Source organism: Podarcis filfolensis (genome assembly GCF_964270895.1).
Source record: "Podarcis filfolensis genome assembly, chromosome: 6".
NCBI classification, from domain to species: domain Eukaryota; kingdom Metazoa; phylum Chordata; class Lepidosauria; order Squamata; family Lacertidae; genus Podarcis; species Podarcis filfolensis.
Window position 1 is genome coordinate 25099160 of NC_139609.1, and position 14629 is coordinate 25113788.

At 42.0% G+C, this 14629-nt stretch overlaps 1 protein-coding gene across 2 annotated transcripts; it reads left to right on the plus strand.

Moving 5' to 3' along the window:
* The first annotated feature begins 134 nt into the window (after positions 1 to 134).
* On the plus strand, positions 135 to 12038 carry HCCS (holocytochrome c synthase). 2 transcript variants are annotated; one of them, XM_083620749.1, is made up of 7 exons: positions 135 to 243; positions 2662 to 2806; positions 4656 to 4798; positions 6175 to 6323; positions 7468 to 7591; positions 9736 to 9818; positions 10032 to 12038. In XM_083620749.1, exons 2-7 carry the CDS (start codon positions 2701 to 2703, stop codon positions 10228 to 10230), a joined length of 804 nt encoding a protein of 267 aa, XP_083476875.1. In that variant the 5' UTR covers positions 135 to 243; positions 2662 to 2700; the 3' UTR covers positions 10231 to 12038. The 2 variants fall into 2 exon arrangements, with proteins under 2 accessions (XP_083476875.1, XP_083476876.1); XM_083620750.1 differs by lacking the exon at positions 135 to 243 and adding an exon at positions 289 to 668 and having other exon boundaries at positions 2664 to 2806.
* Positions 12039 to 14629: the final 2591 nt, after the last annotated feature.

A 14629-nucleotide genomic window follows, 5' to 3' on the forward strand; every position in this document is an offset into this window, starting at 1 on the left:
CCGCATTCCCCCCACCCTCGCGCCCTCGCCTTTTTGAATTCGCGGAGCGCTGCGTTCCAGGCCCCGCCCCCTTCCCCACCCCACCTCACCTCCCGCACGCGCGCGCACAAACCATTCTCCCCACACGCTTCTTAGTTCAGTCCCGTTGGCCCTTTGAGCTCCGCCCTGATTTCGCAGCGTCGGCTCTCGCGAGAAGTGGGCCGCATCTCGTGACTGGGGCCCCCGAGGAGGTCGAGGAAACAGGTAAGCGGCACTTGTCCTCCCCCCGCCACCGGTGAAATTCGGGTGGGTGTGTAGTGGCGTGTCACGAGCATTGCGTGACAGGCACCCGGGCTTCGCTGCGCGTTGTGGGAGGCGAGGCCTTCCATCTGAGGGAGAAGCGCCCTTCAGGCTTTCCCCACTGAACGTATGAGCTGGTTTTGGTGACCAAGGAGACACCCCCCCCCCACCTTACACAAGTCCAGCTCCCCATCTCATGGCCTCGCCTGCTCAGGTCGCCCTGATCTGCCCGTGTTGTTGTGTGAAGGCTCGGATGTGGCTGGTGATGTGTGTGCTGCCCCACGTCCCTGCGCATACAGCTCCCCCTAATGCATTGCATTGGTCTTATAACCGTCAAGGACCCCTGCAAGGTGACCCTGGGCAGATCCTCCTAAAAGCCGGAAATCCAGGTTCTCATTCTGCGCTTCCCCCCCTCCCATCTCCTTTCCTACTAAAATACAGTGGTACCTCGGGTTACATACGCTTCAGGTCACAGACTCCGCTAACCCAGAAATATTACCTCGGGTTAAGAACTTTGCTTCAGGATGAGAACAGAAATCGTGAAGTGGTGGCGCAGCGGCAGCAGGAGGCCCCATTAGCTAAAGTGGTGCTTCAGGTTAAGAACAGTTTCAGGTTAAGAACAGATCTCCAGAACGAATTAAGTACTTAACCTGAGGTACCACTGTACTAAAATTAGCTAAATCATTGATCCTTTGCCTGCCTTCACATGGCATCTCCAAATGCTGTCGGGCTGCCTCATCTTGGAAGCAGCAGGATAGAAAAAAAGTCATAGAATCACACAATTGTAGAGTCGGAAGGGACCACGAGGATTATCTAGTCCAACCCCCTGCAGTGCAGGGATCTTTTGGCCAACGTGGGGCTCGAACCCATGGCCCTGAGATTCAGAGTCTCATGCTCCACTGACTCAGGTATCCCAGGTATGCAGTAGTTGTATCCTGGTTTTGACCTTTTAAACTGCAAGGTGCTGGACTGGATAAGAAGAAGAAGAGGAGTTTGGATTTGATATCCCGCTTTACCACTACCCGAAGGAGTCTCAAAGCGGCTAACATTCTCCTTTCCCTTCTTCCCCCACAACAAACACTCTGTGAGGTGAGTGGGGCTGAGAGACTTCAGAGAAGTGTGACTAGCCCAAGGTCACCCAGCAGCTGCATGTGGAGGAGCGGAGACGCGAACCCAGTTCACCAGTTTACGAGTTCACCGCTCTTAACCGCTACACCACACTGGCTCTAAAGAACCTTGTTACTTTTTTTCAGCTCCCGTTCTCTATTTAGAGTGAGAAAAAGAAAACCCCTAAGAGTTATCCTGTTTCTCCCCTCCTTTTTGAGGCCTTCAGGTCTGTGTGGTGGCTAGCGCCCACAGGAGATGGAAGCTTGAAAGGCAGGGAGAACAATGGTAAGTGGAGCTAGAGCCAATGATAAGCGGAACCAACCAGTTCTAGTTTTGTTCCCATCCTCCTTGATAAGTTCAAGGGCAACACAGACTAAGGCGGAGGAAGCTGACAGCCACTGTCACCCATAAGACTGGTTGTAAGAAGGCAGGCAGGTGGGGGCAGGCTGAGGCTGGTGGAACAGTGCCCCTTTTCCCCTAATCGACCAGTCTCCACTGCTTCAAGAACTATAGTTGTTCATGTATTTCAGGTAGCTTCCTCTGTTTCTGTACGTTTGACGCACAGAAAATTCTCACCATCCAGGTGAATGGTGGCTGTGACTACCTGAAAGCACTTGGACATGGACAGGTGTGCATGTTACCAAATTCCTTTCTGATGTGGAAAATCAAGTCTGTGTAGTCACTGCATGAAATGCTCTGAGAGTGTCTTGCCATTGAATCCTTTGGCGAAGCCCCCCTCCGAGTAAGAATATTAGTAAGATTTGAAGTACCCCAGACATTTCCCCCCCTGTAAATTTCAAAGATGGGTGTGGAAAGTAGGCAGAAGTGCAGTTGATAGTTCCTGGTTTATATTTACAAGCATCTCCCCACTTACACAGGGGTTATGTTCCAGCCCCCCATGTGCATAACTGAAATCACGTAAAATGGGGAGCACCCCACTTTAATAAGGGGGCATGTGGTGAGGAGGAGAGAGAGAGAGACTCATGTGTGCTGCCAAGGCTGCTGCCCAATGCACCTTCCCTTGTTCGAAGCTGCTGCCTGGAAGTCACTCAGGGTCTCTGTCTGTCCTATTCCGAGCCTTCTCTAACTTGGGGCCACTGTCCCGAGCCTTCCCTCCAGTATTTAATAGCCGTCACGGCCATGCTTCATACCTGACCATAACTACTCACTTTCAGTCTCTGAAATTATTATTCTTAGCAAGTCACCTTTCTGGTTTTATTTCTCCATTTTTCTAGTAAATAATACACTGTATTAATATGCTTGACTTTGCATTTCAGATGCCCTGTCAAATCTGGTTTTAAGGACGAGGTTGTCATGGGTTCATCTGCATCTTCTCCATCAATTGCACTCCAAGCAAATGTATCAGAACAGCCTCAGGCTGTGCCTTCACAATGTCCAATGCACCAGAAGAACATGGAAGGTAATTGCTCACTCAACTAAACAAGCTAAGCATGTGAAAAATGATTCTAAAATCGCTTCAAAGAGGCTTATTTAACAATAAGAATAGGTTTCCACATTTTTGTTGGCCTGGTAAATATGAGAACTCCCAGCAGCCATGCTGCTACAGAGGTGGGTGAAGTTTGCAAAGTTTCTATGTAGTTCTTCCCTTCTCCTACACAAAGGTTAGTAGAGTGAAGGGTGGTGATTGTTTAGCCTCTGAGGTGGCTGAAATGCCTCAGCTATACCAGGCCAAATCAGCAAGGCTCTGCCAGTCTTTTCAGCTTGAGTAAGAAAAGGTGGGGTGGACAAGGGTAGTGTCTTGGAGTCAAGGTGTCTGGACCATGCTAGAAGTGTAGGACCAAACCAACAAGCTTGGAGCTGGAAAGGGAAGCAGTGGGGTATCTCTTACCTTGTGTGAGGTTTGCGACAAAGGGAAACGGGGTCCCAGCAATCACAACCGTTTGGCTTGGCTTCCAAGGCCAGCCAGTATTTGTGGACCCAGAGCTAATATGGCTGGTTCTTTAAGCCCTAAATGTGTGGATGTTAAAGCAAGAGAGTTTTTTTCTGTTGGGATTTTTGTTTTCTCATTAAGAAGCTTCTGAATTCAGGCTAGACACTCTTATTAGCCAACATTAGAATTCTTATTCAATCTTCTCATGATGATAACTCATTTATTTATAAGGTTGCCTACCCACCTCTTCATCTTAAGTTTACAGCATTACAATATGCAATTATAAAACATGTAATACCGTTTCAGATGAAGAGAATGATATAAATTCAACAAAAGAGGCAGGTCCCATAAAACAAAGGTCCTAATATCCAAAGTAAAGAGATGCCTCTTCAGCATGCCTTGAAAGCTGCATAATGAAGATGCTAGACACACAATTGTGGAGAGGGAGTTCCACAATTTAGGGGAGAAAGCTCTCTCTTGGACTGCCATTCCTCACAATTCTGAGGGTGAGGCAATTACCAAGAGAGCCCACTCCTAACACCCAAGAATAGTGATGGAGATGATCCTTCAGATATTTTGGGCCCAATCATTAGGACATTAAACATGTTGCCTGGCAGCTATTGCAGCTGTTGTAAAACACAAGTTATATGAATTCTAAATGGAACCCTAGCTAGTAATCTAATGAGAAAAAACAATCTTCATGAATGACTTTTCCATTGCAGCTACAGAAGAGAAATACAGGACATTTATTTTCATAAATCAAAATGCGAACCAAGGTCCCAATCCTAACTCTGGCTGGGCTTCAGCAGGACTTAACAGAATAGTGAAACAACCAACACAATCCTACCACTTGTGCTTGATAGGAAAAGGAGGTTGTTTTGGTATATCAGTGGCAGGGGATGTGCAGAAACAAGGGCTGGATCTTACGGCTTGTTGAACTGGCTTAGGATCTATTTTGATCCTCCTCCTTCTTTGGCGATCATTCGTAGCCGAGTAAGATTGTCTTCCATGGGTTCCCTAGCTCTGGAACACCCTGTTACAGGACTTTACATTGGCTGCTGCCAGTGGCAACTTCCACCTATTCATGCTTTCAGTAGGTCGGGACCTCTAGCAGAACAGCCTTCCTGCCAGTGAAGCCTGGCATAGCCAGGCAAAGCTGTGCAGAGAGACATGCTTGTTTCATTCACCTGTCCCTGTGCCTCAGGGTATATTGTGCTGCAGTATAAATATTGACTTACAAAATACATTTCCAGTCACACTACATCAAACTGTATAAATAGAAGCATGAATAAAGTTCAAATTAAGGGCACAGTGAACTAGATCATTTGCCATTAAATTCATATTCTGCTGCACAAACTTATGGTTTGTTTTGTTTCAGGTTGTCCAATGAATATGCAGTCAGCTGGCAGTCTTAGTGAGAACCAGAGCTATCCTGTTCCTGCGCATCAAGAAAGAGCATACGAATATGTGGAGTGCCCTGTGAAATCTCAAATGCATGAGAAGATTGATCCTAGCAATATGGTAGCCTCAAAAGTTTTTTCCCTACTGTGCTGCTATCAAATATAAAAGTGATATTTTAACATTATTACGAGGCCAACAAGAATTCTAATATGTTTCTGCTGCAACTTTTAAGAGTAGTGCCTAAAAACTTGGTATTTCATGTTGCAGACATCTGTTAACGTAACTGAACTGAGATTACTTTGAGCTGTTTATCCTGTAGTGCAGAGTATCACCCTGTCTTCAGATTGAAAAGGCAGTCACCCTGAATATTGCTTTTTAATATTGTAGCATTGCATTTGGCTGCTCTCAACAATAGACAGTAGCTATCAAAATATAATTTTCTCTATATCTGCTGTTTATGAAATTGTCAGGCTGATATCGTTATTTCTGTTCAGTTTATCATTTTTGCAAGCAAGTTAGAACATTTGTGACAGGCACAGTATTGTCTCTGTATTAATTTAAGGCCATTCTGGCTGCAAATATAGTAATCTTGACTAACACCTGTAGAAAGTGAAAGCTTCAGCCTTTCAGATCCTGCCTTCCTTTGTTCTTCTTCCAGTAATACTTATTAAAACTAATACCATCTCTTCTGTTATCATTCCCCTTTGGACACCCTTTCCTTTCCTACCAGGGACATGTCTGTCAATATCCTTAGAGATTTGATGAGTTGTTTTTAAAATGCTAATCATCTGCTCAGTTTACTTACGTGCATTAACTTAGTTCCTTTTTAGTTTGAAACATCATACGAATTGAATGCAGGGTGGTATAGAAATGTTTAAAAGAATTTTTTATAATTAGTAAAGGGCATCCACCCTCCTGCTTTCAGAGCCTTTGAATCTCTGCATCCTAAGGCTCAAAAAAGAAGGTAGTGTGAAAAGCCAACCTCAGACGTATAAAGCATGAATAAAATAATTTATTTATAAATAAATGTATAGGGTGGAATTCAGCAATCCTCTCTTCCAATTGCTCTGTCTGTGCAACTGTTCCAGACAGAACAACCTGCCCCTTCCCCTTCTCTCCTTTTTGGATAGCAGGTTGGGAAGAGGAAGGAAGCCTGTTGTGCAATGGAAGTCCTTGCACAGGGCTTCTGCTGCCAGGGCTGGTTTACTGAATCTTTCCCATAAAGTCTATTTTTTAACAGTGCAGAATTCTTGCTTCCAAATGTTAAGTAACTCCTGAGTTGAACAGCAAGTAACCAATGTGTTGGGTCATTCAGAGTACTCTGGACAAAACACTCTTCTTTGAAATGTTTGACCACATGAAACTTGCTCTTGTTAAAGGATGTCTTAAGTAGAGTAGGTGAGAAGCATACCTGGAGTGAGGGAAGTTATCACTGAAGATAGGGTTCTTTACCGCAGAATATCCACTGTTCTTATTTCCTGCTCCTCCTTATTTAGATGCCAGCACCTAATCAGCTACCAGCCCCCGATCAACCATTTCCATTGTCTACAGTGCGAGAAGAGTCTACTATTCCTAGAGCGGCTTCTGAACAAAAATGGGTTTATCCCTCAGAGCAGATGTTTTGGAATGCAATGCTTAGGAAAGGGTAAGTGAATTATAAATTAAGTACAGCATCAGTTTGCTGACTAGCCTGCTGATGCAGGTACAACAAAAAGTGCATTGAAATCACCCTGCTCGTGCTTCTCATCCTCTCAGATTAACTGTAACCTGTCTCAGCACACCTGGGATTTAAGGTGGATTTATAAACATCCAGGTGTTCATCCGTTGCCTCTCCCATTGCTCTCTTCATTTTATTCATCACCCCTGAAATATATTTGAGGCTGTGCCTGTGCTGGCTCATTTATTTATTTGAGTAACCACTTGATGTTGCTTTCATTAAATATTAACATACAGGTGTGAACGGGGCCTAGTTAAGTTTACAAAGTCCTGTGTACACTTATCTGTGAGTAACCCTGCTGAACACAGGGACATAAGTCTGAGTAAATATACATAGGATTATGCTGTCAGTCAGTCTGCCTGGAAGCTATGCTTAAGCTCTCAACTTGCCTTTTTTTAACCATGGTGTATGAGCATTTGATTCTAGACATGACTATAATGCAGACCTTCTAAACTACTGGCAGTTGTGTGATTGAGCAAAAATGTCTTCAAGCTTTTTAGAAGTTAGGCAACTATGGTAAAAGACTAAAATGTGCAGGTGGTATAGCATGCATCTTTCAGCCCCCTGAAAATCTGCTCTGGAGGGTTTTGGGTACCCTTGGGAGCAGTGTGAGTTGGGGCTGTAGGGGAAATCACACCTTCTGCCGGTGGGGATGATGTCCATTTAGCAGAGCAGGAGGTTCCTCTGGATTAGAGTCTGCAAACAGAAGGAGTTGATGGAACCAACCCATTAAACTTATGCTTTTTGACTGTGCTTTGAAGAAAAGGCCCACAGTCTGTTATGCAAACACCAAGTTTAGCTGAAAAATGAAGAAGCCTACAAAGATTTACCATCACAGCAAAAAACAGGCAAGTAGTATATTACTGAAACTTAGTGCTGTTGGCGTATTTGAGCTTTGTGCCAGCTTGGTAAATAACACCTCTACTTAGTTATTTCTTTGTTCAGTGGAGGAAGGGCAGAGAGATGAGGAACTTGATTTCAGTCAAGTAGTTCCCCCTCGCACAATAAAATAAAGACTTGGAACTCCACAGTTCCCCTCTGAGACCTCCTTTTTCAATATTGCTTTCTGTAGATGGAGATGGAAAGATGATGACATAAAACCTGAAGATATGAATAATATAATCAAGATTCATAATCAGAATAATGAACAGGCGTGGAAGGAAATTTTAAAATGGGAAGCACTTCATGCGAGGCAAGTACAGCAACAATTTATATTCACAGTTTGATACGGTATCTTGTAATAAAAGATATACAGGTGAGTTTTTGTTTTCTCATAGTAATTCTAGGTTTTGTGCATTTTCGTGTTGAAAGGAAATACATATGGAAATGAGGAGTTGGTGCAGGTCTTTCATGATTAGGCTTTTTTTTACTTTCAGAACCAATTTGTTCCTCTTTAACTTTCTGAATCATAGAGGTCAACTCACAGAGACAGTTGAAAGATGCTTTGGGGTTCTGCAGTTAGCATCTAAGGGTCACACTAGATGAGGTAGTTTTGTGAGTTCAATTAATATGACAATTTTTTTGTTACATAAATAGTAGCCATGCAAAGCCTGCCACAGCTCTGACAAAAATTGCTTCTCTGAAGCTGTTTACAATTAAAGGGAAAGGGAAGGTGTGATCTCCACAGAATAAATGTCATTTTATAATTTCATTTTGCTGTTGTGAAATTGAAGTTAAGAAATGTACCGTATTTTTCGCTCTATAACACGCACCTGACCATAACACGCACGTAGTTTTTAGAGGAAGAAAACAAGAAAAAAATATTCTAAACAAAACAGTGGATGTATGATTTTTGTGGTTCATGCTGTGGCCACAGACGTGATCTGACGGTGAGTTTGGGGTAGCCCAATGCAAAAATCCTGAGGATCCATGTGGATCCATGCTTTGTAACCACGTTTTTGCGCCATTGCAGCCCCATGAAACAGTGGGTGCGTGTGTGTTTTTTGGTGCAGGCTGTAGCCATGGATATGCTATGTGATCTGATGGTGAACTTGGGGTGACCCAGTGCAAAAATCCTGAGGATCCATCTGGATCCGTGCTTTGTAACCACACTTTAAGTGGGGAGGGAAGGAAAAGCATTCAAGGGACAAGGAGCACGTGTGGGATGTGTGGAGAAGGATGCTGCTAATAATGCAGAAGAGGGGTTTAAGGGAAGAAGGAACACGCGTGGGGTGTGTGGAGAAGGATGCTGCTAATGATGCAGAAGAGGGGTTTAAGGGGAGAAGGAACACGCGTGGGGTGTGTGGAGAAGGATGTGGCTAATAATGCAGGCGAGGGGTCTAAGGGGAGAAGGAACACGAATGGGGTGTGTAGAGAACGATGCTGCTAATAATGCAGGAGAGGGGTTTAAGGGGAGAAGGAACACGCATGGGGTGTGTAGAGAAGGATGCTGCTAATGATGCAGGAGAGGGGTTTAAGGGGAGAAGGAACACGCGTGGGGTGGGTGGAGAAGGATGCTGCTAATGATGCAGGAGAGGGGTTTAAGGGGAGAAAGAGCTCGAGTGGGGTGTGTGGAAAAGGAGCTTTTCGGCGAGCTGAGCGGGGAGGGGGGAGGGAAAGAGCACTGTTGCTTTAAAGGAGCCAACCGGACAGCAGCCACTTACAGCAGTGTAAGCAGCTCCTTTTCTCTCCCGCTTTGCTCCTTCTCTCCCTCTTTGCTGCTTTACGCAGCTAATGGCGAATCCCCTGCAACCCAAGTCCTGCTCAGCAGATCAGCTGAGACGCTGGGAGAATCGTAATTTCCCCCTCTCCCTCATCCCGTGCCCTCCTGTCCCCAGCAGCCTTTTTAAAAAGTTTTTTACTGGTTTTCACTGCGCTCGTGGCTCAGAGCCCTCCTGTGCCCTGCCGTCCCTCTGCAGCCTCATTGCTCCGTTTAGAGAGCACACGGACCTTTGCTAGCTGAGGCTGCAGCAGCTGTTGCTGGCTACGGGGCGCTTTTTCCAGCTCGCTATGGCTCCCGTCTGTCCCTCCTCGCGTGTAAGCGGCTGCTGCCCGCTTTGCTGCCATGGCTCTCCTTCCCTCTCTCCTCCTTGGCTCCCCCCCTCCTCCTGGCTGTAAAGCAAGCAAAGCTAGAGCCGTGCAAAGCCCTGCAAGTGGCTCCCGCTTTGCTTGACTGACGGCAGCCATGGCTCCGGTCAAGTGCATTCGCTCTGTAACACGCACAGGCATTTTCCCTTACTTTCTAGGAGCAAAAAAGTGCGTGTTTTGGAGCGAAAATTACGGTATCTATAGTTGTATGGTGGACAAATTTAAGTCACAAACAAATACTTCTTAGTCCTTTTGACTGCAATTGTTTAGCCTTGATTGCTGATTATGTGTTTCTAAAATTGCCTTTAGGGAGTGTCCATGTGGACCAGCACTTATTCGGTTTGGTGGTAAAGCGAAGGAGTACTCGCCAAGAGCCAGAATAAGGTCTTGGATGGGGTAAGCTGTATAGAGCAGATTGCTTTCTATTTTAAAAACAAAAAGTCTTAAAATTTGGAATCTTTGTGTTTAACAGAATGGGACTTGAATGAGGCAGGTCTTTGTTAGGTACCTTAACTTTAATGTTTGCTGCATGTGACACATCTAATGATTGATATACAGTTGGACTACTTTTTAAAATTCAACAACATTAAGACTTTTATTTCTTTCTAGCTATGAACTACCTTTTGATAGACACGATTGGATTGTTGATCGCTGTGGAAAGGAAGTTCGATATGTAATTGACTATTATGATGGAGGAGAAGTAGATAAGAACTATCAGTTCACCATTTTGGATGTCCGTCCGGCTTTTGATTCCCTAACTGCAGTATGGGACAGGATGAAAGTGGCTTGGTGGCGCTGGACTTCATAATTAAATTTGCACGGTATGAACAGTTACACTATTTGGGCAAAGTGGTGCTGCCTTAACTTTGGACTTTAATAAAAGTTTATGGTGACTTAAGTCAACAGCATTCTACTTTCCATTGGAGGAGAAATTACATTTATTTAAACAAGCCTCTCATTAAATAATACAGTGTGTGTGTTGTCCAACGGTGTTGACCTTTCAGAAAAACTATGGAAACATGCTCAATAAGGAATACGGAAGGCACTCAACTAGTGAATGTAGTATATCAGTGCTATGAAATGGGAGTAGCTGTAATCTTAGTGGACAAGCAATTACAACCTTTTAACAGCGATAACATAAAACCTGAAAGATGAGTGCATAAACTGTTTTGAAATTATACCTTCTGCTATAAAAAATAAAATGACATTTAGTCTTTTAAAATCCACAAAATCCTTTTTGAGTAACTTACATACTAAAATGTCCATAGATTTTATATTATACTGAGTGTATACGCTCTCAAGGCAACCATGATTCATGCACAACCATATGTGTAACTGACTCAGTTTAAAAGCAATCAGAAGTCATCTGAATCAACAGCATTCATATCCTGCCTTTTATATTAAGCTGAAATTAAGGTGGCGCTTGGCTAATTAAGTTGCTCTTCTGGGAAAAAAAAATGCACTTACGTCGGAGTGTGGTTCTGTATTTACCCTTTTAAGAAGAAAGGTGTCTTAAAACATATCAATGCCAAAGTTAGTTATGCAGTGCAAAAATGTATTGTTAATGGAACCGCCTTTAAAACATTTCATTTAGTTTGATGAATGTAGGCAAAAATATTGCTTTCCAGAGATGACAGCATTTGCCACTAAATCCAAACTTACACATAAATAAGTCTTTCAGCTTGTGTTGGAAATGTAACAACTGCTCCCAGGTTAAAACCTGAGTGTACCATTTCCCTGTTCAGATGGCTGCAGACAAGTCACTTGGCCAATCGTAGGTGCAGTTGAGTTGATAACCATTCTATACCAGTGCTGCTGGTTGTATCTAGGAAAACACAATAAATTTATGAGGATTGCACACTCAGTTTGTCCTTCTCACCTCCACTCCTTTTGGCTTTAAAAGGACAGAGCACAAGGACAAGCAAGGTGAGTGAAGACAGAGTTGGGTGATTCACTCTTGTATAATTGTTTGCAAGGCTGTTGTACACATCCCTTGCAAGAATATTCTTCAAGAGCCTTTGAATAAAGAAGGAATCATTCTCACAAAAAATAAAGATATAATAATAAGAACATTTGCAAACAGGAATTTTTTTGGGGGGGGGATGCTGCTAGGGAGAAAACCATTGATAGAATATTATTATTATTATTAATTGAATTTATATACCGCACTATACATGGGGGTCTCAGGGTGGTTCACAGAATAAAATCAAGACATAAAACCACAACACACACACATAGGCACAAATATTGATTATTAGGATATCAAATAATGTTTTTGTTGAAGGATCTATATACTCAACATTATTCACAATTGATTTGCTAAATTAAATCATCTTGGAATTGTGTTTGAAAAAGCATACAGGGTAGGTATAAAACAGCAATGAGTATCTATATAGATATGTAGATGCAATAATTCTACCTCTTGACATGCTGAATGTTGCATCTTAATTGATGTTGTTTAAGGAATATTGGCATGTCTACAAGGTACACTTGCTGTCCAATTATCCATTGTTCTAGTGTGTGTACATTTATCTTCGTTGTATATAGATGAATTCAGTTACATGTCAACTGCTTCATAGGTGTGTCTTTGGTTTTAATAAACTATTTTTTACTTTATTGCTTGTCTGATTTTATTTTCTTGGGGTAAACACTTCAGTGATTTGGTGATACCTTAGCAATGCACAAAACATTCAAAGCCTTGGAGTTCCTTAAATGTTTCCATGCCTGTGGGCTTTTTGACTAAGTCAGTAAGGCTGGAACAAAGCATGATACATGTGTGCAGAAGCCTTCTTTAATTGCACATTGCTCTTGCTGGGTTGGGGAGATTTTGTGCAGCCTGAAAAGTCCCCTCCAGGATTGCCAGGATACAAAACCAAACTGCCCTCAAGGTTATGTGGCTTCCCCCATCATCTGTATGGTAGGCGTGGATGTCTTCAAGGACAAAAACCTATATATGGGTTCCAGTATGAAATATATTGGGCCAAATGCACAGACACTTTGAAACTGAAAATACATGCATCTGAATTCATCAGTATGGGCCATTTAAGCACAGAAATGTAACATCAAAATTTCCAGGAATGCTTGCTCTATACAGAATATGTATTTACTGAGTACCCATTTGGCAGAGTTCATAAAAAATACATTAAGCCAAACTTTCGGATTTGCCTCCTTTGCATTTTGTGAGGAGAAGCTGTTTCATGGCATGAATATTACCAGGAAAGACATTCTTTCAAATGAAAATAAGTTTCTTAAATTGCATTTTGTTTTGTTTTTAATTCATCATTTTACTCAGAATTTTCTGTGCCTTTTCTGTTCCTTTAAAAGGAGACACATGGATCATACTTTGCTTGCTTGTATTGGAACAAAAAATGCAGTGTTCTTGTTTTGGGCCTCTAGTCAGGTTTTTTTTTAACACTTTTAAGTTCATTCAGGAATATGTTAGCACCTGTGAGCCATTTGCTCAGATCTAAATGATTAACTCTACCTTGCAAAAATAAGGGACTTGATTTCCCCCCTCTGAAAATGACAGCTATGTTTCCTTTTGTGATGAAATAAAACCTGTAGTTAAGAATTTATGAAGATGCAGATGGTCTCCACTTAATCTGACCTTTCTCAAATTGTAGGTATGAATTAATTGCACAGGATGATGCTATTGTGACTGCATTAACACCACAAATGTCATGGTAGGCCATCAGATACTTGCAAAGTTGAGGAGTCATAATAAAAAGATTAAAACTCTGTTTACAACATTTAAATCTGCTCTGACCTTTATAAAGTACAGTTTACTTTCCAAAGAAATATGCTGCCTGACTGTATAATAGCAATTAAGCATTCAAATAAAACTTTTTCTTTAACGGTTTGTCTAACAGACTTTTGCATAGTTTTTAAATTCCTCAGACAAAACCCTCACAGTTTCAAGTTTCTGTGAAATGCAGAATTTTGTGGTTTAAAAATGCCCGTCTCCTTTATTTTACATCATGCAGGTTAGGGTATACATATTTCAAAAACACCATGTAGGTCATGACTTCTGGGCATACAATATTGAGCTCTTATTACTATCATCTCAGTACTACTGCCCGTCTGTTCTTGTTGCAAATAAACCTACCCCTCTGATCCTTTTGATTTCACAAGCAGTTTGGGTTGTTTGAGCAGTTAGATAAAGGTCATTTAAAAAGAAAAAAAGTCACTCAAAAGAAAATGTTCGAAAGGAACTGAAATTCTGGAGGTTTGAAAGTTTGCGTGTGGAAAGTCTGAGTGATACATTCCCCAGGTGGGAAGGATTAAGTAACAAGTGTGTTATCCTTGCAGCTAAAGTTACGAACACATTATATCTTTACCATATGGTCCCTGACATTGCCCCTGCAGACCCACATTAACATTTTACATTACATGGTGGTAAAAAGTGAATGTATTAAGTACCCTTCTGCTAAAATTGCTGCCTATGACACAACTATAAACAGTATTATAAAACAGTGGTTCCCCAATTCCACCCAAATGCAAGACAACTTGAGGGTCTTGCCAGACTACTTAATTTTTTCCCCTGCCTGCTGTAGCAAATGTGATGCACTGGTGCTAGATGTACTCTCTGCTTTTTAATTGTGCTGTTATTGCTTCTTTTACTTCTTACTGAATTTATTGTATAGAACTCAAATTATATTGTATTTTATGGTAAGAATTCAAAGAATCCATAGAATTCAAATTGCAAGACAACAAAATACAATATAAGAAATAAAAGAAGCAATTCAAATGCAATTAAAAATTAAGAACATTTAATGTGATGGAGGGGCCATCGCCCGTCTTCAACCATAAATCCATACACACACCACAGACCACCTGAATGAAGCTTGGTTCGCAGACCAGTTTAGGAAGCCCTGTTCTAAAACACAGCCATGTTTGGCAGAAAGTGTTATTCTCTCAGTCTGCCGATGAACTTAATGGCTGCATTTTTATATGCAATGAGTGCAGTGTATTAAATGACTTTGTTCAATCCTCTCAGAAGTATGGCATCTACAGATGAGTTGGATACCAGTTAAATACTTTGAAAAGGATGGATTTTTCTCCACATATATATATAATGTTTGAACAACCAAAGCAGACAATATACACAAAGAGAACAATTACCGTACAACATAATAATATAGGTTCAACACAATGAGCTTTGTAATAAAGTATTCAGGAGTGAATGAAATGGTTACAATTATTATAAA